This window comes from Squalius cephalus (assembly GCF_949319135.1).
Source record: "Squalius cephalus genome assembly, chromosome: 3".
Classification (NCBI taxonomy): domain Eukaryota; kingdom Metazoa; phylum Chordata; class Actinopteri; order Cypriniformes; family Leuciscidae; genus Squalius; species Squalius cephalus.
Window position 1 is genome coordinate 37961081 of NC_137124.1, and position 23922 is coordinate 37985002.

Here is a 23922-nt window from a genome sequence, read left to right on the forward strand (position 1 = left end):
AGGAACCCAATGGTTCAGTGAGGCCAGAATAAGATTATTATTATCCTATTATTATTATTATTATTATTATTATTATTATAGGCTACTTAAGTTTGATTCAGTAGCCTATACATACCCATGTGAAAAAGACGTACTATTAAATGTATTAAAAATGTACTTAAGTGTGTTTTTAGTAGACCTACTACAATACAAATATACTTTAATGCATTTTAATACATTTAACAGTAGCCTATGTCTTTTTCCCTTGGGTTACATATATTTAGTATAGGCCTAGGCTATCTTATTAAGTAATTTAAACCTTAAACAACACTAAATAATAATAATAATATGAAGAAGAAGAACCAGGAGGACTGCTGCTATTCCTCTGCTGTCGTCGCTTCAGTGATCCTCGCGCTGCTCGCGCGCAACAAAGCTCAGCTGATCGACGTCATCGGGTTTGAAAGTAACGGCTCCCCTCATCAAAGCTTCCGCCGTTTGTTCGGCACTCCGTTACAAGGTTTGTAAACTCGCAAATAAATATAAATACAGAGTCTACTCAGTATATATTCAAACACACATATATATAAATTAAATTTATTATACATTACTACGTTTTTACAGTGTTTACCACTCGTTTATTGCACAGTATCTGGTATGAAGGTTTTAGCCGTGATGTTAACTAACGTTACGTTGATCTAATCTGTAATGAACAAATGGAAATTATTGACTTATTGTCTTAGATTGATTTAGTCATTCAATTCAACATATTCTGTACAACTGTGTCTTCAAATTGCTGATATAGCCTAACTAATTTAGCTGATTCCTGCTGTCGTCATTGGCGTTTGTTATGAATAACAAAAGCAGGTTAATATAGTTTTGTCTGTTTTTGTAGCCTAACTTTACTTACTACATGTGCCCTCATTCTCTCAAATACGTTACAATTTTAAAGCCATTTACTGGTCAATAAATATTATGTTGTAAATAATCAGCTTTTTTTCTTTTGTATCCCTAGAACAACCATTACATTTCTAAAATAATCTGAACATTTCAGTGGCAACATTGAATTACAGTAAGTTACCTGCACCACATGCAAGTACTTTATTACTATGAACATTCTCTGTGTGAAATTGTATTGTTTGACTGTGTACTTGTGTTTTTTTAATCAGTTATTCTCTGAAAATCTTCCCTCATGCTCTCAAATCTCATTCATGTTACTCAGAAAAATAATATTAGGTTTGGTTCACAAATAATGCTATGCATTTTTTTCTTATATCTTTATCATTTGCATTTGAATATAAGACATTGAATTATAACTTCAAGTTTAGTCTTTTTCGACAAAAAAAAAAAAAAAAAAAAAAAAAAGGAAAAAGCTATTATATGGCTTCAGAAGACTTACAACACAACCCATAACACATGAGTTGTGAACTCATTGATTATTTTTAGGATCTTTTCTGGGACATTTTTGGAGCTTAACCATTTTTACATAAATTGTTGCATTGAATTGAACTAGACTAGAACTAGAACTAGTGTACATAAGAATGGTTTCCTGAATGATTTACACAATTTTTTTCTGCTGGTGTTTCATGCAGTGATCGGTAAGCAATCGGTGACTGGGGTTGCATTATGCCTGAGATCTGCTTTTGGGTTCCACAGACAGAAAGTCAAACAGGTTTGGAACGTCACAAGGCTGAGGAAATTATTTAAATTTCACAACTATCACTTTAATAACCTTACTAACAGTAAATTTTGTACTTTGCAGGGATCTCGGTAAGCTGAAATACAAGTTTGAACAAGAATAAAAATCCTCCTGTAGACCTGAAAATCACTGAAGTGCCTGGACCATCCACCAGAAAAGAGGAAAAACACACAGAAATCGAAGCTGCGGCACCTCTTCACTTTTCTAACTCTTTAAGTACCTCACACCAACTTGGTCCCATAGTGACATTTTTGACCACAAACGAAATTGCTGACCATGTAAATTCTTATTGAAATGACTGGAATTCACCAGTGAACATTCACAGAACAACAGATAATTTTACTGCATCTTAACTCTGTTATAATGGAAAATGTTTTCTGCTTGTTGTGACATAAGGAATACTGTTTCCGGGTCGAAGCCTCTACTTCCTCTATCTTGTTTCATGAGAATACTCAACAACCATTTATGAGCACTGTTGATTCAAGTCACACATTTAAGCTTTTCAAAAGCCATAGTGTACATTACAGTCTCCAGTCTAACGGCATCCCAGACTTTAACATTTTATGAATCAAAATAGCTGAATAACTAACCATCTGAGATTTCGGTATAGAGATAAAAGTTAGATCATAATTTTCAGGAATATTACAGCACAATGAGTGCATATTAGCACTGTTTGTTTGTTTTTGGCATCTGATAGAGCTTTTGGACTTGGAAACAGTGATGTCAGACTTACCATCAGACTGAAACACAAACGTTTTAAAGGTAGGTAAAGATGGACATTTTTAATTAATCAAAATGTAATTTTTTTACATTGATTTATTTCGTGGAACACGTGTGTTTCCATGCATTTTGTTGAGATGTCTTTTCTTGTGTAGCCTATTGTATATACATGGTTGATTATTCATGTTGCTTATGTATTATACTATTGTTTTGTGTATTCATTGATATTAATCTATAGTTAGCTTTTTTTTTTCATGTGCATGGAAGTGTATGTATAAAAATGAATATCAAAATATGTAATAAACAATTCTTATTTTGTATTTGGTTCAATTTGTTTATTATAATAGAAGTCAAAGGTAACCATAGTAACAACATGAAATTAAATATTTAAAAAAAATTACATTTGGTTCCTGGAGGCACCCAAAGTGGTTCCACACAGTGCCTAAGAGTTCCTCAGGAAACCTGTGTGGTTCCTCAGAGAACCGGCCCTTTTTAAAGGGTGCTTAGAGGATCTACAGACGGTTCCGCCAGTGTGGCGAAGTGAAGAACCCCAAAAGGTTCCTCCAGGCACCTTTTATTTTTACAGTGTACATTGCACTTACTCAAATTAGTACTGGGTATTAATTAACTATGTACTTACTATAGAGTTATGCTTAGGGTTAGGGTTTGGTTTAAGGTTAGTTACATGTAATTATGCATACTTTACTGTTATTACTATAGTAAGTACATGTAGTAACATATAACTATGTCACCTTAAAATAAAGTGTTACCAGTGTTTATATTTTAGACCTAGTGGTATGGTTTTCACAGGAAATTGCGTATATAGGTCAATCGCACGTGTGTGTCTCGTCATACCAGTAAATACAGAAAAGTTTCTCATGAAGCACGCTAAATCTCAAACCTCTGGGAAATCACCCATCTTTAAAAACAGAGGAGAACACAGGATAGTCTGCTGGCAAAAAGTGGCAGAACTCGTTATAAAACGACAATCAACATTGGTTTGGCTTTTTGGAGATGGCGAGAACCAAAACATCATGATAATAAAGCAGAACTAAGCATAACATACTGTAACTGTTAAACTCAGCCGGTGAATCAGGTGTGAACAGATAAATTGCCATATGAAGCTATCAAACAGAGTTGATTGTAAAGCATTATCTAATCTATTGAGAAGAGTCCTTTCATTATGGGCTATTTTAGCACTGTGCTGGAATTTATTCTCAAGGAAGTATGTTTATTAATGGGTATAACAACAGTAACGTCTTCAGCTTGTCGGCTTGAGATCCTTTCTATCTTAACTGGTTAGATCTCTTAAGCCTAGTGGTGAATGTTTTATGAGCTGTAGGATGATATTCATTTGCACAGCCGAAGCACAACCAAAACAAAACAATGTTCTTCCGCAAAATGTATGCATTTTTTTTTTTTTTGCTAGAAGGCCAAAAGTTACATAGTGTACCTTTTAAAAGTTTTTTTTTTCTTCTTAAAATTGTAGCACTTATGGTGCGAGGCTGTGAAAACAGTGTATGTGACAACGGCTAAGACGTGCTTGGCATATGTTAGGGGAAAAAAAGAGCAGACTGAATGCAAGAAAGTGTCCTGCGTTAATGGGCTATAATCTGCCTCTGACAGACTGACAAACTGAATAGATTGCTGTGGACTGTGGTTTAATGATATGAAAATAAAACAATCAATATATTGACTTAAATTATATTCATTTGGGAGCTTTTCACAACTAATAATATATGTGATTCATTTGATTAATTAATAAGCATGCAGTATGATACTACGAATTAGATGAAAAAAAAATCATTCGATTGACAGACCTAACCATTAGTGATACCATGACACATCTGGCAAGGTTTTAAAAATTCATGATTTATGACTGTGTTGAATTATACAGACAGCTGTTGGCTTAATCCTGAACATGTGCTGCAATTCCATAAAAAAAATATTTAAAATATCATATCCTCAGGGATGAATACATTAAAATATTCATAATAAAATATGTAGGTCAGTAACTTCAGCTCTAATGGGAAATGAGGTTCGGATCTTTGGAGTTCAACTGCCAATGGAGCTAAACCACAACCACCTGTTAGGACTCTTCATTTCATCCCCTTTCGTTTTCTTTTCATCCCCCTATCCTCTGTCTCCTTATCACCACTCTCCATGCCCTAAACCCCTCTCGCCCTCCATGCTTCTTTATCCCTTCTCTTTCACACCATCAGTTTATACTTCTCAAATACGTTCCTGCTCTCTCACACGCCCTCCAATCACATTTGTTCCTTTTAGTTTCTCTCTCTCTCTCTCTCTCTCTCATATTAAGCAATATAAACTCTATTAATCTCTTTCACCCTCGATACACCACGATCTCCTCCCCTCTCTCTCTAAAACGCAATCTTTTCACAAACCACTTGACCTTAAAAGAAACAGACTACTCCACAATGCCATCGCTAGAAATGAGATGGCTAACAATCACTGTAGTACCTTAAAATACCAGATGTTAAAGGACAAACTTCTGCATTATTCAGTTTAAAATTTAATTCAAATATGTGGATCCTCCCCAAAAGAGATTAAAACTCATTACTCCAGGTTATAAACACTGCCTAAAGCATGCCCGTCATCTGCCCGTATCTGCTCATTCACTCTCTTTAAACTGTATATCAGCCTTTTCAATTAAATGCCAGCTCAGATGCAAACACACACAAACATGCTCATTTACATCACAAATAACTTGGCTATGAATAAAATGCAAAAACCATGCACGTATTAGGAATTGTGAGAAGAAAAAACACACACACACAACACTGTACCTATTTCTTATTGTCTTTTGCAGAATGGGAGCCTCTTACATTGTTATTCTCATGGAAAGAAAAGAGACTCACTGTATGGCATACACAATGGAGCTATTCAAGAACCATTTAAATTATGCCTACATTTTCACTTAGAAAACTGTTTCTAAGTACTTGCATAAAAGGAAAAAAATATGCCTGGATGTTTTCTAAAGGTTTTTATGCTCATGTTATGGATCATACATGATGCAACACAGCCATAAGAAAAGTGACCCTTAACCCCAGTTGTCAGAGGTCAGAATGCAAGACTAAATTTAAACGATGATCTTTACTTATGTTTTAAAAATAGTTCATGGTTAAACTACCAAAGTAGTACCCCTATGCCAATTATTTCCTTCTGTTTTTTCAACTTCTTTTTCAAGTGGTTGGTGTATTAGAGCTGCATAATGAATAATCACATCCATGATTATGGATAATAACTAACTGCATTGCATTATTTTGTATTTTCTTGTGTGTGTGTCTTTTTTTTTTTGCAGAGGTTGAGAATTTAAAGCAATCACAGACATTTCGGTTGTGTTAATAAATGCAAGCATTTAAAACTACCAGTAACTACAACCAATCCTAAAACAGTTTCATCCTGGTTTAAACTGTTTGCTGTGGTACACAAAAATGAGTGCTTTAGAAACACTACCTGACGCCAAAAAGAAGCTTCAAAACAGAAAGCACTGATAGTAATTTGAATTTATTTTCTGGTTTGCTATTTAGATTGCACTCTCTTGGAATGTAGACTGTGGAATTTGGTTTATGGAAGTAAAATAACTACAGATGTCTTAGAAACAAAAAAAAGCATCTTGAATTGCACTAATGCACTAATTGAAGAGTGCTGGCATTTTAATGCATTGTATTTGCAGGGCTTATATTTTTGGGAGCTAAAATTCAACATGATTGTATGTTTAAGCTGTGAATATTTCAAATGAAACATTTTATACACAATTTCATTATTATTACTTTCATTATTATACTAATTTACATTATTATTACACATTTAATAATCCATATTCACCTTTCAGTTTTTTAACCCTCTGAACCCGAAGAACGCGCCGGCGCGTTCTGCTGGATTTTTTCCTCATGACAGCGTAAACAACTGAAAATACTTCATTTTTGACCATACAAATAAGTCATTATACATCATTATAAACTATAAAGGGTCTTCTTTTATTTGTGTACATTCACAATAACAACAAATCGTTGTGTTGTATGTAAAATAAAGAAAATAAACAGGGTGTGCTTTCAGCTGTCGCTGACTCCGCGAGAAAATTTCTGAAAGACGTCTGAATAATGAACTGAACCTTAGCGAATACTTATCACACAAACATGAAACGTACGTCTAAAGAAAGCTTGAAATATCTACTTTCAAATAAACAATTCACATTTAAAACTAATATTCTCCTGGAAAATAAAATGGACTGAAAATTGCCTGTCAAATATAATTAATCCAAAATGCAGCTGCTAGAGTTCTTACCAGAAGCCGGTTGCATAAACCGCTAAGACTAGTCACTGAAAAAAATTGGAGTAGGATTTACTTGAAAAAAGCTAGGAAACTTTTTTTCACTCAGAAAATGCTAGTAAATTTACAAAGATTTGCCAAGTAAAAACCTAAACATATTTATCAGTAGCTTTAATTAGAAATCTTTAAGTTAAATTTACTTGGAATATGGAATTAAGTAAACTTTACTTAACCTAGTTAAGTGAAAGTAACACAGAAAATAAGTAATTTTAACTTGGCTAGTAAAAGGTTGATTAATATCGATTTAGTTGAAATTTACTTTGCATTACATTTCACTCAAACAATAATATTGAATTATACCAGTCATTTATAGTATGAGCTTTACTTAGGTTATCTAAGTAATTTATACTACAGCATGTCAAATGTTAAGCATCATGTGAATGCAAAGACCTCAATACTTGGTAGACAATACACAATGACGGTAACATTTGATGGATCGTTTTTGTGTTTGAATGTGTCATTTTGAGCAGAAAATTTACTCGAAATGTCACAAAATGGCAAGTTACTAATCCTGACAACAAAAGCAATGATAAAACAGTGTAAATACAGCTGGAAACCAGTGAAAAATTAACCTCATTAATTATTCAAGGTCCAGTGCATGATGGGAACCCCAGTATCAGAAAAGTTGAGTAATTTTTACTTAATTTTATGGAGTTGATATTTACGCTTTCATTTCTACTCGCTTGAATTAAGTACTGATATGGAATTTACTTAGTTTTTTTTATTCTTGCCTGAACTAACTTTTTCATGTAAATTACATTGTTTTTTTTCAGTAGTATTTACTTCACCAAAAAATCATTTTTTACAGTGTTTCAATCCAGTTATATCAGATCAAATGTGCATGATCTATCTATTGTCACTACTGACAATAGAAAATGTAGGTTTTTTGCCCATGAAATTTGACCAGAATTTCACCTGAACACTAAAAGGCATAGACACATTGTTAATAACAATTCAACGCACTGTCAACAGCGTTGTTGATTATAATGGCAACTTTTGCAAGATACAACAGCGTTGTTATACTAACATAGTCATTGTGAGGTTGTCTTAATTTACTGAAGCATAACCAGCAAAAACGCAATTCAGGGACACAGATCTCTGCTTGCTAAGACATTCCGTTGCCATACACAAAATAAGTATTTTATAATATATCAATTCTATAATCGTTCTGCGCTATAGTGTATAGATAAAACAGGTGTGCTTCTTTGGAAATGTCCCTTTTCACAAAGCAGACACCGCTTGCCCTTCCCTTTGAGAATAACCTTTTAGTTTCTGTTGTGTGTTGAAAGCACTCCACTGCAAGAGATGCAATGTAAAGAAGCAATTAGACAAATGGCATATACATCTATAGATTGAGTGACTTCATTAAAAAGTCCTCAAGCTATCCTCCAGTTTCTAGATCCATTACAATGCGGCTGTGATCTAGATTCTATGCCAGTCCTCTATGCCCTGACTTTCCTAATTTTCTTCACTTCGACCTGCTTGGAGAGTACTTTGCGTTGTAAAAACTCCAAAAAAAGACTGTGGGACCGCTTTGAGGGTTCCTTCGGGCCTCGAAAATACTCAGGAAGTCAGGCTGCTCTGTGTTTATGTGTGTCAGTGTGGGTGTCCTTTCTTCTGACCTACATTTGGAAAACCAGACTGGGAATGCAAGGTTCATATGTGGTTAAAATAAACATTAACTCTGCCAAGTAACAATAATCTGGTCCTGCAATTTCTGAGGAGGAAAAGGCAATCCATCCCCAAAGGATTCCAGTACAGTCAGACTCAGGCTATGACTCCATGGCATTGGTTCATCTCAGCATTTGGCAGAACAATCAGAGGGTGATAGAGATACCTGTTCCCTTTTCCAGAAGATCTGTGGCTCAAGTAATTATTCAACTGTCTAAACTCCAGCACACAGCCATTTTACCATTTACAGATAAATTCAGCACCACTCCCACATCTTCACCTTATTGGCTAGATCTAGTTATTTTATTTTATTGGATATGTATTCAACAAAGCAATTCAAAAATCTTTCAGCAGTGCATTAATCAGATCTGCAATCAGATAATTTTTTCTTCAATTATTTGTACGAGTTAGTCATGTTAAGAGGTTACTTACTGATTCTTTTCAACTTGTAGAACCAATTTCAAGTCCTGGGCTGAGACCAGAATCTCTCCCCTCTCTGGGAACTGGTCCTGATGAGCAGAAAAGTACAGACTCAGGTCAGTAAATCTTACTTTTTTACAGTTTCAGATCAGTAAATCTTAGGCTACTTTTTTGTATTATTTAAGAAATTAGTACTTTTATGCAGCAAGAAGGCATGAAATTGACCAAAAGTGGCAGTAAAGACATTTACATAGTTACGAAAGTTTTGTATTTCAAATAAATGCTGTTCTTCTGAATGTCCTATTCATCAGAGAATATTTCACAATCAAAGCTGACGTAATGATGCAATTGGTCATGAGACAGACGGCAACCAATGCTGTTTCACAATTAAAGCTGACGTAACACCTCCTCAGGCGGCAATTTTGAAATGTGTGCACAGGATGTACGCGGATGGAGACGGTGATCTTCACACAAATCATCGTTTGGACTTTGTGAAGAACACTTGGAATATTTGTTCTTTTTGAATGAAGAGTCCAACAAATAGTCAAAGGGGGAGTGGAGGGTGGGAGGAGCCAAGGGGGAGCCCGGCGCAGGAGGAGCCAGATGTTGGTCCAGAGACCAACCATGACGAGGCCGATGGAGACGCCCCTGGAGATGGAGACCCAGGTGCAGCTGACACACCGAAGAGCCCACACGACACTGCAGACCGAAGTCTGCGGTCTACGGTGGGCTCTCGTATCTTCATCGTGCCGGTCGGCGGTGGCGGATGGCTAGTCTCTGGATGTAAAGTGGGGCTGGTGTCGTCCTCAGCCGGGCTGATGGTGAACGGGGAGTTGTTGTTCACCAGCACCCACTCCACGAATGCAGCGAAGTCTTCCATTGGACCGCCCTCAGTAATGCGTGCCTTGGAGCGGTCCGGGTAGTGTGTCTGGCAGGCAAGCTGGATAAAGCCCAGAGTGTGTTCTTCCAGCGGACGGTATATGTACAATATACATGTAACAGTATCTGCCTGTTATATCCTGTGTTTTATATTATATAATACACAAATTATCACTCCCAAGGTGTCAAAAACTGAAGCATGGTCAAGTGCCTTCCATGTCACAATTAAGACGTTAAAGGTTCCCCTAGGCATCACGGTATCGACGAACAGGGAACTCCATTGATTTAAATAAGAAACCTTTGGCATCAGACGCGTTGGACATGGGAATGTTAGCGTCATGATGAAATTATATATTGGGTTATAATTTTGCCATTATGAAAGACAGCAGTAATGGCTGCTATAAATTCAATAATATTAACTGTGTACTTACATGTTTGTAATAATATTTCTCAATAATACTGTTTTGCTGTATTTTTTTTTATTTTGATGAAATTAATGCAACGGGAACTGAATGTTAATGTATATTTAAATAAGTATACTACATTTTGAACGAATGCTGACATAAAACCCTCTAAGCGTTAAGATTTAGAGAAATTTTCAGTGAAGATTTTAAAGCTTCAATAATATGGAAGTCAAATCAAAAGTAAAGAGCTCTCTCCAAAAACCATATCATCCAAAACAACTGTATTGTTTTTTTTTTTTTAAATTAGCTCTTTTTTTTGAGTCAGCTGCACACTTAAAGCCTGCCATAAAGGAAAGACATTGTGTTGAAGCCAACGGGCCAGAGCTAGTGTTTAGCATGTGTTTACTCTGCATGCCCTGCTTGTGGTTAGCTGTGCTAGCAGATAAAACGGGTCGGAATCTCAAGACTTTGATCCTCCATGTAAACCCTTTCCAAAAAGTCAGACATCAGTAGACATGAACTCCTCCCTCCAGCCATCAAAAGTCCTGCGATACCAATGGAAAATGTCTTAGTCCAGCGGCAACCCAAGTCAGTAAGATGTTCAACAGACCTTGGGGAGAGTGTTGTATAAACAGTACCCCTATGGGACCACACATGAAATGACTGGAGTAGCAGAGAATAGTGATGATTCCAAATGTGAAACATCTTGCTGCTAGCACATTCTGAGAAAGTAATTTGATGGTGGCAGTGTTTGTGAATTATTACTATCCTGCTTGCTATTGCTCATATAGGAAGATGGAAGATGATAAAACCAGAAAAAAAAAAAAGCAATTAGATTTACAACAAAGGAGGTAAGATATATCTAGGGACAGGAGAGACCAGAACACCCAAGAAACCACATAAACATGACCGTGGAAACTAAGCACAACACCCTAGAAACTTTTGCACAGCCAACCCACCACTAATATTTTACCACAACAACCTGGGATCCACCCACAACTTTTGCATGGGGAAGAACCACTAATATCTTTGTAAAATGTAGCAATCACATAGCGACGCCAACCACATAGCAACACCCTGCCATCACCCCAACTCCCTATAAACTTTTGCACAGGCAAGTGCCACTCCTCAACAAATGTAGGAGCCACATAGCAACCACAAAGAAACTCCCTGGCAACCCCTATAACACCCTAGCAACTTTTGCATGGGAAAGACAAAATTGTAATCCACATAGCAATGTCCTGGTAACCACAGACAACATTTACACTCATATTTTCTTTAGAAAATGTAGCAACACCCTTAGAAACTGCATAGCCCTGACAACCACCCACATCACCTTAGTGACTTTTACTCTGGCTAGCGGCACTTACATTTTCCTCAAACAAATGTATAAAATGTCAGAAAAGGTAAAAATCTAGTTTCTGATGCAACTGTGGAGGAATTATTGGAACATAAAGACATATTTTTTATGTGAAGAGAGGAAGTGCATTAGAAATCACAGGACTACACATATATACATCTGTTAGAATGTTCTAAGTTGAGGGGGAGTTTCGCTCCATGGGATAAAGGAAGACGAGATGAGGATGTTTAAAACAATCACATTTCAAAAAACAAAAGGTTGAGATGGAAGAAATTAGGAGTTGTGGAGGAGGTCACTTTTCCTTAACATGCAAGAGCTTCATGCTGCCAGGGCCGGATTTATGCATAGGCATTCTAGGCAGGTGCCTATGCTCGCAATAAAAATAATTAGTAAATCTTATTATTTACCAAACCTCATAACTCCATTGGCTCCTCAAACTGTCGGTAAAACTCCACTACCTTCTTGAATCTTTAAAGAAGTGCCACACACAGTTTTGACCGTCTCTGCTTGCTTGCAATGCAAAGGTAAATAAAGAACTGGTTGTTTGAATAAGAACAGCATTTTCTTTACACAAGAAATCTTTACCGTCGAATCATCATAAAGTGCAACAGTTTGGTTTCCAGAAGTAAAAACTGAAGCCATCTGAAGCCATCAAGCCATCAACCTGGATTATTTCATCTTATTTTTTAAACTAACCATGTTAAAAAAACTACATGATGCTGTAAAGAAAATGACACCAATCAGAGAGTCGGAAAAGCAACACAGTCCAAAATAGCTCCGCCCACTTCCATGGAGCACTGCGAATGACGTAATCGAGTCATCGCTCTCAAAATACTGAAATGTTGCATATTTTGTAATACACTTAAAATACATTGTTTTTTTTTTATACATTTGTAAATGAGTAGTCTTATATTTATCCATAGTTTTTAATTTGATTATGCTGTTCGCAGTGCTTCATGGGCTTGTAGTTCTTTCCCTCACTAAAACCGTTAAGTACACAATCTAGTACATTTGTCATTCTGTCCAACTTTTTGCTTTAAATGAAAATTTGTAGTGTTGTGATTCACCTCGTAGCCAATTTGCTTGGTTCATGACTTATAACTGAAATATTGGAGAGAAAAAAAGAAAACCAGCAGCGCTGAAACAGTGTGAGGGAATTGTTGCACTCTATTGCCAATACTGTCTTAAATGGCTAGCACGTAGCTCATCATCGTTTTTTAACATGAAATGAAAATTAATTTTGCCTGTCACAATATGAGGTAAATCCAGCCCTGCATGCCGCTGTCAAAGAGACAGGTGAAGGGACGAAAGAAGATGTCAGAGGACAGTGTGATAAATTGATGTTAGAAAAAGGGAGATAGAAAGATGAAGACAAAAACAAAACTGCTTGGAAGTGATTGTACAAAAAGTGCAGATGACAGAAGTTGTCGTAATGTTCTGTGTTAAGTTGCTTCAGTAATGCTGTTGGAATTCAGATCCCCAGACTTAGAAGTCAAAACATGTCAGCACACCCTAAATCTGTTATCGTTTAACATTTCATTCCTGTCAAATGCTTGATTTGTGTTAGTTCTATTTGCACTCTATGTCACAGGCACAGCCAATTTAGTCTAGGTCACTTTGGTAAAAAAAAAAAAAAAAAAAAAAAATAACAAAATTATATATCTTCTGAATAGTAGGTAGAAATACCATGTACTTGTATCCCCAGACACATTCCTCTATTGATGATGATATCTTAAAAAAACACAGATTAAGAATACCCTTTCGGATACCTCTCTAGACTCTTCATCACCTCAAGTTTAAATATTTATATGAGGGGAATCGGTTGTTCCACTGTTGACATGATTACATCTGAATGATAAATGAAAGAGCAACACAAAGCCAGGGAGGTGGGCATTGAGGTGCGTGGTATCCGCAGTCCCAGAGCTCATGCTGGGCTGCAAGCTTGTAGTCTTTTGGAAGACTGCACCATACTAGGGCTTTACATTTGTGCCAAGGCATGCATATCAGCTGAACATTTTCATACATAATAGAACATTAAAAATAAAAATAAAAGGAAAAGCTACTCTTCACATTTCCAAACCTGTAATATTTTAGAATTTCACAAAAGGAGTCATTTAGCAGAATTCCAAATCTTCTTAAGTTTAATAACTTTGGCTACATTCAGACTGTAGGCAAAGGTGGCCCAAATCTACCACCTCATTTCCATCGAGCGGTACGGCACAGTTCAGTTCAGTACGGTACACAATTTGCCATTTCCATTGTCAGAAGTTGTGAACAGTACCCTAATTCCAAACCATACCGTTCCACTGTCACGGGTGGTTGCAGGAAGGCAGACGGAGACAAAGATATATTTCCAAGAACAAAGGTTTAACGTAATTAAATACACGACAGCAGAACAGGTAGCAACACACACTAAATATAACAGAGATCAGAAAAAAACTGACTGAACAGACAGAACTTAAATACAAACACAGATTACACTGATTAACAGAACACAGGTGATACAGATGACGATGATGACTAAACAGGTGATACAACTGAACTGATAATGACAGTCACCATGGAAACGAAGGAGTGGCGGGAAAAGAACAAAGGAAAACAGGAACAAATCAAAACACAAACTGAAAGTCCAAACATACACTGACACGTGACATCCACTTTTCCCTAGCACAGTAGTCCGCTATTAAAGGGTGGAGCTAGATTCACTGCAGAAAGTTGATTGGTTGACAGAGAATCGTCACTTGCGCGTGCATTTCAGCTGTGTTTTTCCTTGCAGCCTGCAGCCTTTGCTCAAACAAAGCTTGTCTTCTTCTTGTGACAAAATGACGAGAAGCAAGAACAAGATCTTCTGTATGTCCTCTGTTGTTGTTTACTCTGTCGCTTTCTTCTTCTTTGCACAAGAATGACGTTGATCGCTACACCACGCCTATCAAGTAAGGGTACTGTTGGCGGTGGAAACGCAAGCCGGATCATGGTTTATCATCCCGAATTGTACTGTACTGTATTGAACTGTACCGTACCGCTCGGTGGAAATAATTCTTTTGCTTATACAGTACCTGACAAAGTGTTTTTAAATGTTTTTGAAAGTAGTCTCTTATGCTCAGCAAGACTGCATTTATTTAATCAAAATTACAGTAAAAACTAGCCTGGCTAACGTCAGACCTCGTCTCACTGAGACGTGGTCTGGGAACCACATGTTCATTTTCTCGTATTTGTGGCGTGGTTTACGAATGCCCAGAGCCGTTTATTGGCCGCTACGAATGTCTATCAAATGCGCCTGCACGTAGCTCATAGCCAATCGTTTCAATTATACCAGATGACGTATGTAGAGCGACAGAAATTCGACGAGGAAGAAGACGATGGGTCAGAGATTTATGTGTACACGATGGCGTTCAGCGACTATTGCCGTTTGTGCAAGACAAACATGAGGGTAGAAGGTATATGGACACTCTACAGACATGTTTTTATCCATAGACATAAACAAACTGCTTCGGTGTGTCGCATAGACGTCGTCATCGTCTTGCTGCTCCCTCCCCGTTCTGTGATTGGTCCCCTCGCTGAGGCGAAAATCTGGTCCATGGAATCCAGGCTGCCTAGCAGCGTGAATAAAATCATGTTGTGCGCAAGGCAGCATGGGGAAACCCAGGCTAAGTAAAAACAGTAATATTGTTAAATATTTTTACAATTTTAAATAATTGTTTTCTATTTTTATAAATTAAAAAGTGTCATTTATTTCTGCTGAAAGCTGAATTTTCAGAATCGTTACTCCAATCTTTAGTCACATGGTCCTTCAGAAATCATTTTAATATACTGATTTGCTGCTCAAGAAACATGTATTATTGTTGTTATCAATTTTGTATCTACTTTTGCTACATTTTTGTGGAAACAATGATACCCTTCAAACAATTGTGGTAAGAAGATTAAAAAACAGAGAAATGATTACTTTTATTAATCAAGGATGCATTACATTGATAAAAAGTGACAGTGAAGAAATGTATAATGTTACAAAAGATTTGTATTTAATAAATGCTTTAATAAATGTAATACATAAATGCAAATAAATTTTGTTCATTGAACTTTCTATTCATCGAAGATTCCTGAAAAAAGTATCACCATTTCCACAAAAATGTCAAGCAGCATAACTATTTTCAACGTTGATAATAATAATAATAATAATAATAAGAGCAGCAAATCAGAATCTGAAGGATCATGTGACACTGAAGACTGGAGTAATGATGCTGAAATTCATATATTTTAAAATATATTCAAATAGAAAACAATTCTTTTTTTATTAAACAAAGGCAGCCTTGGTGAGACTTGTTTCAAAAACATTAAAACATGTTCATGTTTCCAAACTTATGACAGGTACTGTATATAACTCTGTATATAATGTCTGTTTACTAAATCAGATACAAGTCTGATGTTTTGCAATACACTTTCATTGATTGAAAAAGAGCACCAGGAACATTTGTCTAAACTTCTCTTTTTGTGTTTTATTGAAGAAAGAAAGTCAAATGGGTGAACTATATCCCTTTAAAAAATGTAGACTTTTAAAAGCACCCTCCTTATGTTTGCGATTACTCTTCCAAATGATGTAATGATCTGTATCAATGCATTTTTAGGTTAGGCAATCCCACATTGAAATAATGAATTCTAGCTATGAGCTGTAGGGGTCGAAAATAATGTATTGCCGTGTGAAGTGTTTTGAAAACATTGGAATTATAGAGATGCATTCAAATTTGAAGTGTTTTCACACTCTGTTTTTCACTCAGCCTGCTTCACAGAGCGCCAACTTGGGCTTTGCTTTGGTTAATATTCTGATAAGTTTAGGAACATGACATCCTTTATCAGAGAGCATGATAGCACATAATAGCAAGATGGGACCACAGAGGAACCTCATAAAAGTGTGTTTACATCAGCTGAGGAAAATCAAAGGAAATGTGATTTCATGTTAAATCTTTTCGCTTTTCAGTGTGACAAATTGTCCCAGTTTCATCTTCACTTGGTAAGGAAGCTAATTCTCAGTTTTTTGTGCATACATTTTCCTTTGAACTTACTGGACACATTTTGACTAATGGAGGTAAGAAATTATTGAGCTTCCCGGCGCTACACATACAGTATGAGACCTTTTATAGTGCAGTTATCAGCTTTCGTAGACAGACGGCTTTGAGAGATGTGGAATCAGCTATGAGGACAATCTTTTTAATATAACCTGTCTGCCATTAAGGGAGCTGTGTGCACCAGATCAAATTTACCACAGTCTCCTCATGACATTCTATCCTGAAGGGCTCATCATCGCTCATTCTTTGTGTGTGACTATGTCAAAGAGGAGTCACACAAGAGATGATTTGTGGGAAATTAACTGGGGCTAAAGTCAGCTAGCCAAACCAACGGCTCCTGGCCATCAAATACAGGATTTTGATAGAAGTTACTCTTCTATATTTATCTAAGACCTCAGTCTCAGACTTCTGACCATATTGTTCAGTTTATTCTGGCCATGCTTAGACAGGAAGAGAATGACTGGCATGTCAACGACATACAGACAGTAACGATAGCATCAGTTTTACAGTATTAATTTGAACGCTAGTCCTCATCCTTTGGAAGTGTTCATGGAAAGTGAATTTGCTTTCGCAGCGCAGAGAAAAAGCAGTCTCTCGATAACGATACAATGCCTCAGCTACAACTTAAGTGTTTGGGGGGGGGTCAAAGTACACATTGTTTGTGGACAGCCAATGAAGATCATAGAAGATCAATACAAAACATGTGCAACTTTATTCTTAAGTTAGAAAATTAAATAAAACAAATAGCAGTCAAGAAGAATGAATGTTTAGTGAATCTGGCTCTAGATCACAGGACAGCATAACAGTACAATTTACATTTGTCCTTCAAATCTTCATTGGCTTTATAGTGTTCAGTGCTTGAACATGTGATAAAAACATCTTCACAACAACACCTGACACAGCTGTTTTTTTACCTTTTTTAGTATTTCAATATCATTTAGAATAATGGTACTAAAGTATATATCTGAATACATGGAACACCTGAAAAGACTTTCATACCATAGCTGTGCGATTAATCGAAATCGTAATAAAATTGCGATGTGAGCAATTTCTAAACCTCAGAAAGCATGATTTTCCGGCCAGTCCCCCTCAGTTTATCGTTATGACAGAAGAGAGCACAGAAACAGGGAAGGTGAATTCAGGGCCGGATAAGGACTTGGCCAAAAAAAAAAATCAACATCTGTGGTTTGGGAATATTTTGGATGAAGGAGAGATGCAGGATACAGGATATCACAATATTGATCAAAAAGTTGTGATAGTATTCAGTAATTCAGATCGAGGGTGTTCAGTGTACAGTAGTGCACATATTCACACACACACACACACACACACACACACTTAAATCTAACCTTGGCACACAAAGCCAGATGCATACTACTTAATTACGCACATTCTTCACATTCCACTCACAAAGACCTGCAAAATCTTTGAATGCCTACCTTTTTGAACATATGTCCAGACAGTTTTGGAATGAAAATATGACTCACAACATACTTGAGAAAGAAAAAAAGAAGAAAAAAAGAAACCTTGATGTCCTCCAACAGAACCATTAAAATGAATTTATTTTTGGTTAGCCGTTCTCATGCACATCCACATCTCAACAAAAGTGAGTCATCTGTCCAACAAAACAACACTGAATGAAGAAACATTATTAAATAATAAAACTGGCCATGTCTCAGCTAGTTTTTGTATGCTGCATTGTGTGCAGATGTGTGTGTGTGTGTGTGTGTGTCTGAGCCTTCAGTGCTGCTTTTCTAAACTCCCCACATCATTTTATATAAGATTTGCTGAACCGTACAAAAGGCGACATTCAGTTGGAGCATGTGGATTGTGCCAGACTGTCTTATTATTTGGCTTATCAATTCTTTAACACACCTACCTACCTTCAGACTAGCACACAAACACAAACACACCCACACCCACACACCATTAAAAACCCTATTAAACTAGTTCATAAAAAAACTGTAATTATGTATTCTTTATACAAGGAACATGTATTCACCTACTTGTGAGTGTGACCCAAATGCCAGGCGGGTTCATCTCGGGGACCTACGGCCTGAGACAAATGAGCCTATTCCGTCATAGCTGCAAATTCAGCAGCAACTTCAACTTCTTAAAGTAGGACTTCATACTCAATTCAATTCAATTCCATTTAAGTGTTTGCTCTACTTCTGGAGGTCAAAAAAGTGTAATGCTTTCAGTGCAAAAATAGAAACAAGAGGAGGACAGAAAATGCCTTGGTGGTAGAGAAAGGACAGGGGGAGATGGAGTTAGGGATAAAATAAAAAAAAGATAGAGCCATACGGAGAGTGACTGTGATGGAGCGGTGAATGAAAGGGAGGAGAGAATGATTGAGGGTGAAAGCCAGAGAGAGAGATAGTGAAGAGAAGAAAGAGGAACGAGGGGGAAAACAAATTTAATTCCTTGCAGGATTGCTGGTGTCGAACGTGCTTATTTTTGTTTCATGGAATCCTCCCGAGTAACTTCTCACTTTCATTCTTTCGGTTCTTGTTCTCTAAATGAACTGAAGGTATTTTTCTCTCTTAATGTTGTATTTCTACTAAATTGTATTTTATATAGAATGTCAAGCACCAATAATTTGGTGTAACAATTGTAACTTGATCTGTGTACCGATCATCACATACTATCAGGTGGAATTAAAATGACATAAAATTAGGAATTATGCGAATAACATAAAAGCACAAACACAGAAACAAAATATATTATGTAAGTAGTTTTCAAGGCGCAACTGTTTATGAAGCTCAACCTCTTCATAGTAATCCTTCAGCCTTTCATTCGTTTCTCTGTCCATTCATCTTCTCATTTTCCAAGGGATGACGTTTATTTGTATTCAAAAAATGCAAAATTCACATATACTGTATACTGTACGTATTATCATTGATTGTAGCATAATCTGTAAATGTATACTTGCTATAAATTCTGGAAAAAAAAATAACACTAAAATTTCAGCTGTTCAATTTCTTAATTCCACAATAAATATCATTGACTTTAAGTAGTCTTAATAAAAGTGGCAAATCAGATCAGTCTCACATTTTCAGCCTCTTTTCCTCAACACTCAAGGAATAATTCCTGCTGTCAAGTATACTGGTGGCTTCATCCTGCTCTGGGTTTTTCAGCAGGAGGAACTGGAAAATTTGTCATCGAGGGCAGTATGGCTGAAGCAAAACTGACAGGTCTGGTCCATGAGACTATTTTCCAGCAGTAAAGTGACACGAAGCAAAAACATAAACTTGACAAATAAACTGAAATTATTTATGTGTAACTCAAGACAAAAGACCAAAACAGTTATGGAGCATTCATTGTGATTGCGGTAGATGTTAAGTATTAGCCTAAACAAACCTGACAATTATCTCAGATATCAAACATACCTCATTAGCCTTGGCTCATGTTGGTGTGCTCATTATAAATAGCTCGGCGTAGTGCCTGAAAAAATCTGATTTATGTCTTCTCTGAGACAATACCAGACAAAGTTATAAGTATTTGGACACTGAAGTCACACTTTAAATGCCCATTTTAAAAATATCATTGCAATAGACACAAAATGTCAAACCAAGTCTTATCTGCCAACAAATTTTCTAACTAACTTCACTTTTGACTATTATCTACTTTTACACATTAACAATGAACATGACTGACAATCTGTAAGGCTATGTTTACACGGAAACTATCTGAAGAGAAAACGCAAAAGTGGCATTGCGTTATCACTTTTTTATTCTGCGTTTAGACGAGCGTTTTGGGGGGGAAATCTGCGTGCATATGGTGACGCAAAATTGTGTGAAATTCGATGTAGTATGCACTCCAGGCGGCTAGGTGGCAATGGACCGGTGATCGTGCCTTCACTGTCTCGCATACTTTTGCGTTTTTACCCTTTAGACGGGAACGCGACGGTGGAGCGTTTTTAAGATTTCCACTCTGGAGGGTGGTTTCACTTTTTTGCAGTTTTAAGGCCCAAAAACGCCGTCGCCGTCTAAACGAAAGGCACATCTGATCAAATATTTTTACGTTTTCACCCGCGAGCGTTCTAAACAGGGCCTAAGTTTACCAAAACAACGTTTCCGTTGTTTTGTGATTTTCAACCTACACACTTCTTTTTGTGAAATGTTTTGCTTGAAAAATATGTTTGTGCTAAATTTCTTTCAAATAAATGTCACTTGTTTTGATATTTTGTAAAATACATTTACATTTTGTGTCTTTAAAGGAGAACCAGAGCCTGTCTACGGAGAGCCTGCCCACTCCCTATTAAGTCCTATTGTACCGAATTTTGGCTGTAGTACCACCAGATTTCCACTGGGGGCGCTCGCCATGAGTGCAAAATGAATGGGAGTCAATGGGGCTAGACGGCTAAATTTGTCTCTTTCACCCGATTGCCGTTGAGAAATCTCAGATCTGATTGTAGATTTTGCAAGTTCAACATGGGTTTTAGGTCGAAAGTTGAATGAACGAGTACTTATGTCGTTTTGATTTCTTACAGGTTGAGTTGTTGTTGCCCATAACACGCTAGCATTCTGCTAATGACGTCAGCATTCTGACGTCATTGACATTTTGAAAGACTTTGTAAAGCAAATAAGTGACTCTAAAAAATCTAACACCCAGCAATGTGTAATTTCTTTGCATCTCCTTTCGAATACAACATTCAAATTACTAGACAAAAAATTATATCCTGAGAAAAGTGGATTTTTAGGGGTATACCGCCATTGACCTCCATTCATTCTGCACTCGTCCTGTGAGCGCCCTCATATGGAATCAGAGTGCAACTGCAACCAGTTCAGAAGCCGGAAGTGTAGTGAGAGTGAAACTTCTCGCCATATTAGACATTCTCTGGGAGAACTCGGCAACTCTAGCGAACTCTAGTCACTTCTTCGCTGATTTTCCCTTTTGTTGTCGCATGTTTTCCCCACGAGCTCCCCCTACAGCTGTGGGGGGGGGGGGGGGCGTATATTTCACAACACGGTCGTAAAAAACTCACTTGCGGCGGCCTCCTCCCCCTCTCTACCGCTGCTCCTGTGCGTTTGTTTTGATCGGAGCAAGCCAACTGTATCGTGTGGAGCTATGTCTACCGAGGTGGGTAATCTGGTAATACATCATACATGCGTGTGTGTTTATGTCGAATTGCCGTAAAGCAATTCGTGTTTCGCGCTCGTTCTCGTTCTCGCTTCTCACGAGACTTCCAATTTCTATCTTGCCGGGACGGTAGTCCCCAAGTTGCAAGGTTGGTTTTCCGCCTGGGAATGCTGGGGGGAGCGGGGAAAGTCACCAATATCACCAGAACAGGTTGTTTAACCATCCAAATGATTTCTAGACAGTTTTATTAAGTTAAAAAAGTTACCAAGTTCTCCTTTAATGTACATAGGCCTACAAATACTTTTTGTGAACCATGTAAATTTAACAAATAAAGGGCAGATTTACTAAACAGGGCAAATTAGCTCTGCGCGATCTGCTGACAATGCGTACATTAAAGGACACAGACGCAGTCAGATCATTTCCATAATGACCAACGCAATCTACCAGGTAGCGTCTAGTTTAAGACGTGCTTTTTTTGGGCGGTAAATAATGGCGCAAACACCAGTACATTGACGAGCGGTGAGCGCAATCTTTAGTAAATCACCTTGTGTGATTCATTTAAATACTCTCCTCCCATAAATGTTGTGTCTGAAAGGGAAACTCCTACAAATGCATATGCAATAAGGTCAGCCGCAAAAATCCATGCCTTTTCAGCGCTAATTTTTCACTGCGTGTCTTTAGTAAATCCTGTCAGTAGTTTTTTTAGCGCCAAAAGAGGGTTTGCGCTGGCGCAAGCTGTTAGTAAATATGGCCAAGTGTTTGAGACCAGGAAAAATGGAAAAACTAGACCATATGCTCAATGCTTGGTGAGACGCACATAAAAGGAGCCAGAGAGTGGTTTTCTTTTGCTATAAGTAGCTAACATTTTTCCTTCATACGCTCAGTGTTCTGGCAGGCGTCCTGTTCCCCTGCCCCCATCCTTAGGGAAGAGTGTCTGTGTGTGTGTCTTTGTTTCAGCGTATAAAATTACATCCGCCTGACATGCATTCAGCCAAGCTCCAAACAGCACAGTGACTCGTTACATCATCACCAGAAGAGCCAGAAGTTCAATCAAACGTCCAGATTCTCACGAACACACATATAATGTTTTTTTTCTGTCTATTTGTGAAGTCAACTATTAAGTGAACATGTGAGCCTGTGAGAGACCCCAACAAAGCTGCGTTCACAGTGACAGCTATTCAATCGCTTGAGATTGTAGAGCTTATGAGCTGTTGGTTGCTAGTAGGAATCTCCTCACTCCCACCGGTTGTCGCTTTGGTCCTCATCTGCAGAAAGTCGAGCTCTGCTCTTGCTGCATTTGGCAACAGTCGCTGTGTTGCAGGAAATTGTCAACTCTTATAGAAAATTAATGATATCCAATCATTTTGTTGAGCCGTATAAAGTAATTCATGTTCCAGTAAATTGACTAATCTTACAATTTCCATGAAATCAGGCAATGTGATTGGTTATTCCTCTCTACAGATGGTGACATATTCACAGGCTGGGCCTAAATGTCAAGAAGTTGCCATCACATCAATAGTCAGCACCACTAGCAAAACAACAGCTGACAGAATCTGTTTGGCTCCAGACACTCAGTCAAAAGCGTCACGTTTATTCAAACACAGCACATGCTTCCCAATTCTGTGGATTTTAAATAAACAAACAAACAAATAAATACATTTAATCACCCATTCACATATCTAAATTTGGTTTGTCCAATTAAGATGAATTTTGCGCAGATCAGTTGCTTAAAACTGAAAACTAATGCTGACAACTTGTATGACTCTTCCCCCATGGATCAGTGTCAAAGCTTTTTTATGCATTAAAAATGTATGGTAATCACTAGTTGCAATTTTACTTGGTTTGTTAATAATAATCTTACATTTATAAAGAACTACTAAATAGCTAATTAAAAAATATACATATGTTATGTCTTATCTCGCCTAAGGCACAAAATGGGCCAGGATTGGCACTAGTGCCCCTTAAAAAAAAAAGAAAAAAAAAAAAAAAATTTATTTATGATGTCTCTGCTGAGTTATGCCACGGCATGATAGTAAGGCCCATATTAAAGACAGACACTAAACCAAATATAAAAACTGAAAAATGGCAAAATTCCCACTAAGAACCACACAAATTGGACCGGATGTCCATAGATTGACCAAAAATATCTCAAACAACAAACTTACAGGATCTCTGTGCATATAAATATAAAATATGTTCGTGCTTATTATTGTATGTTCATCATTGTTCTAATGTAGGTTCAACTGGACTGGGTTTGTTTGAGGCATTTATCTTGACATTTGCAGGCTGTCTCAGGGT

The 23922-nt window shown here is 37.2% G+C and overlaps 1 protein-coding gene across 1 annotated transcript in view; it reads right to left on the minus strand.

Moving 5' to 3' along the window:
* adam19a (ADAM metallopeptidase domain 19a) overlaps window positions 1–23922 on the minus strand; it is a 101999-nt gene that overhangs the window by 66120 nt on the left and 11957 nt on the right. Inside the window, exon 3 of the mRNA XM_079866760.1 lies at window positions 8852–8928. Coding sequence (XP_079722886.1) covers window positions 8852–8928 — 77 coding nt within the window. The remainder of the gene's footprint in view (window positions 1–8851; window positions 8929–23922) is intronic.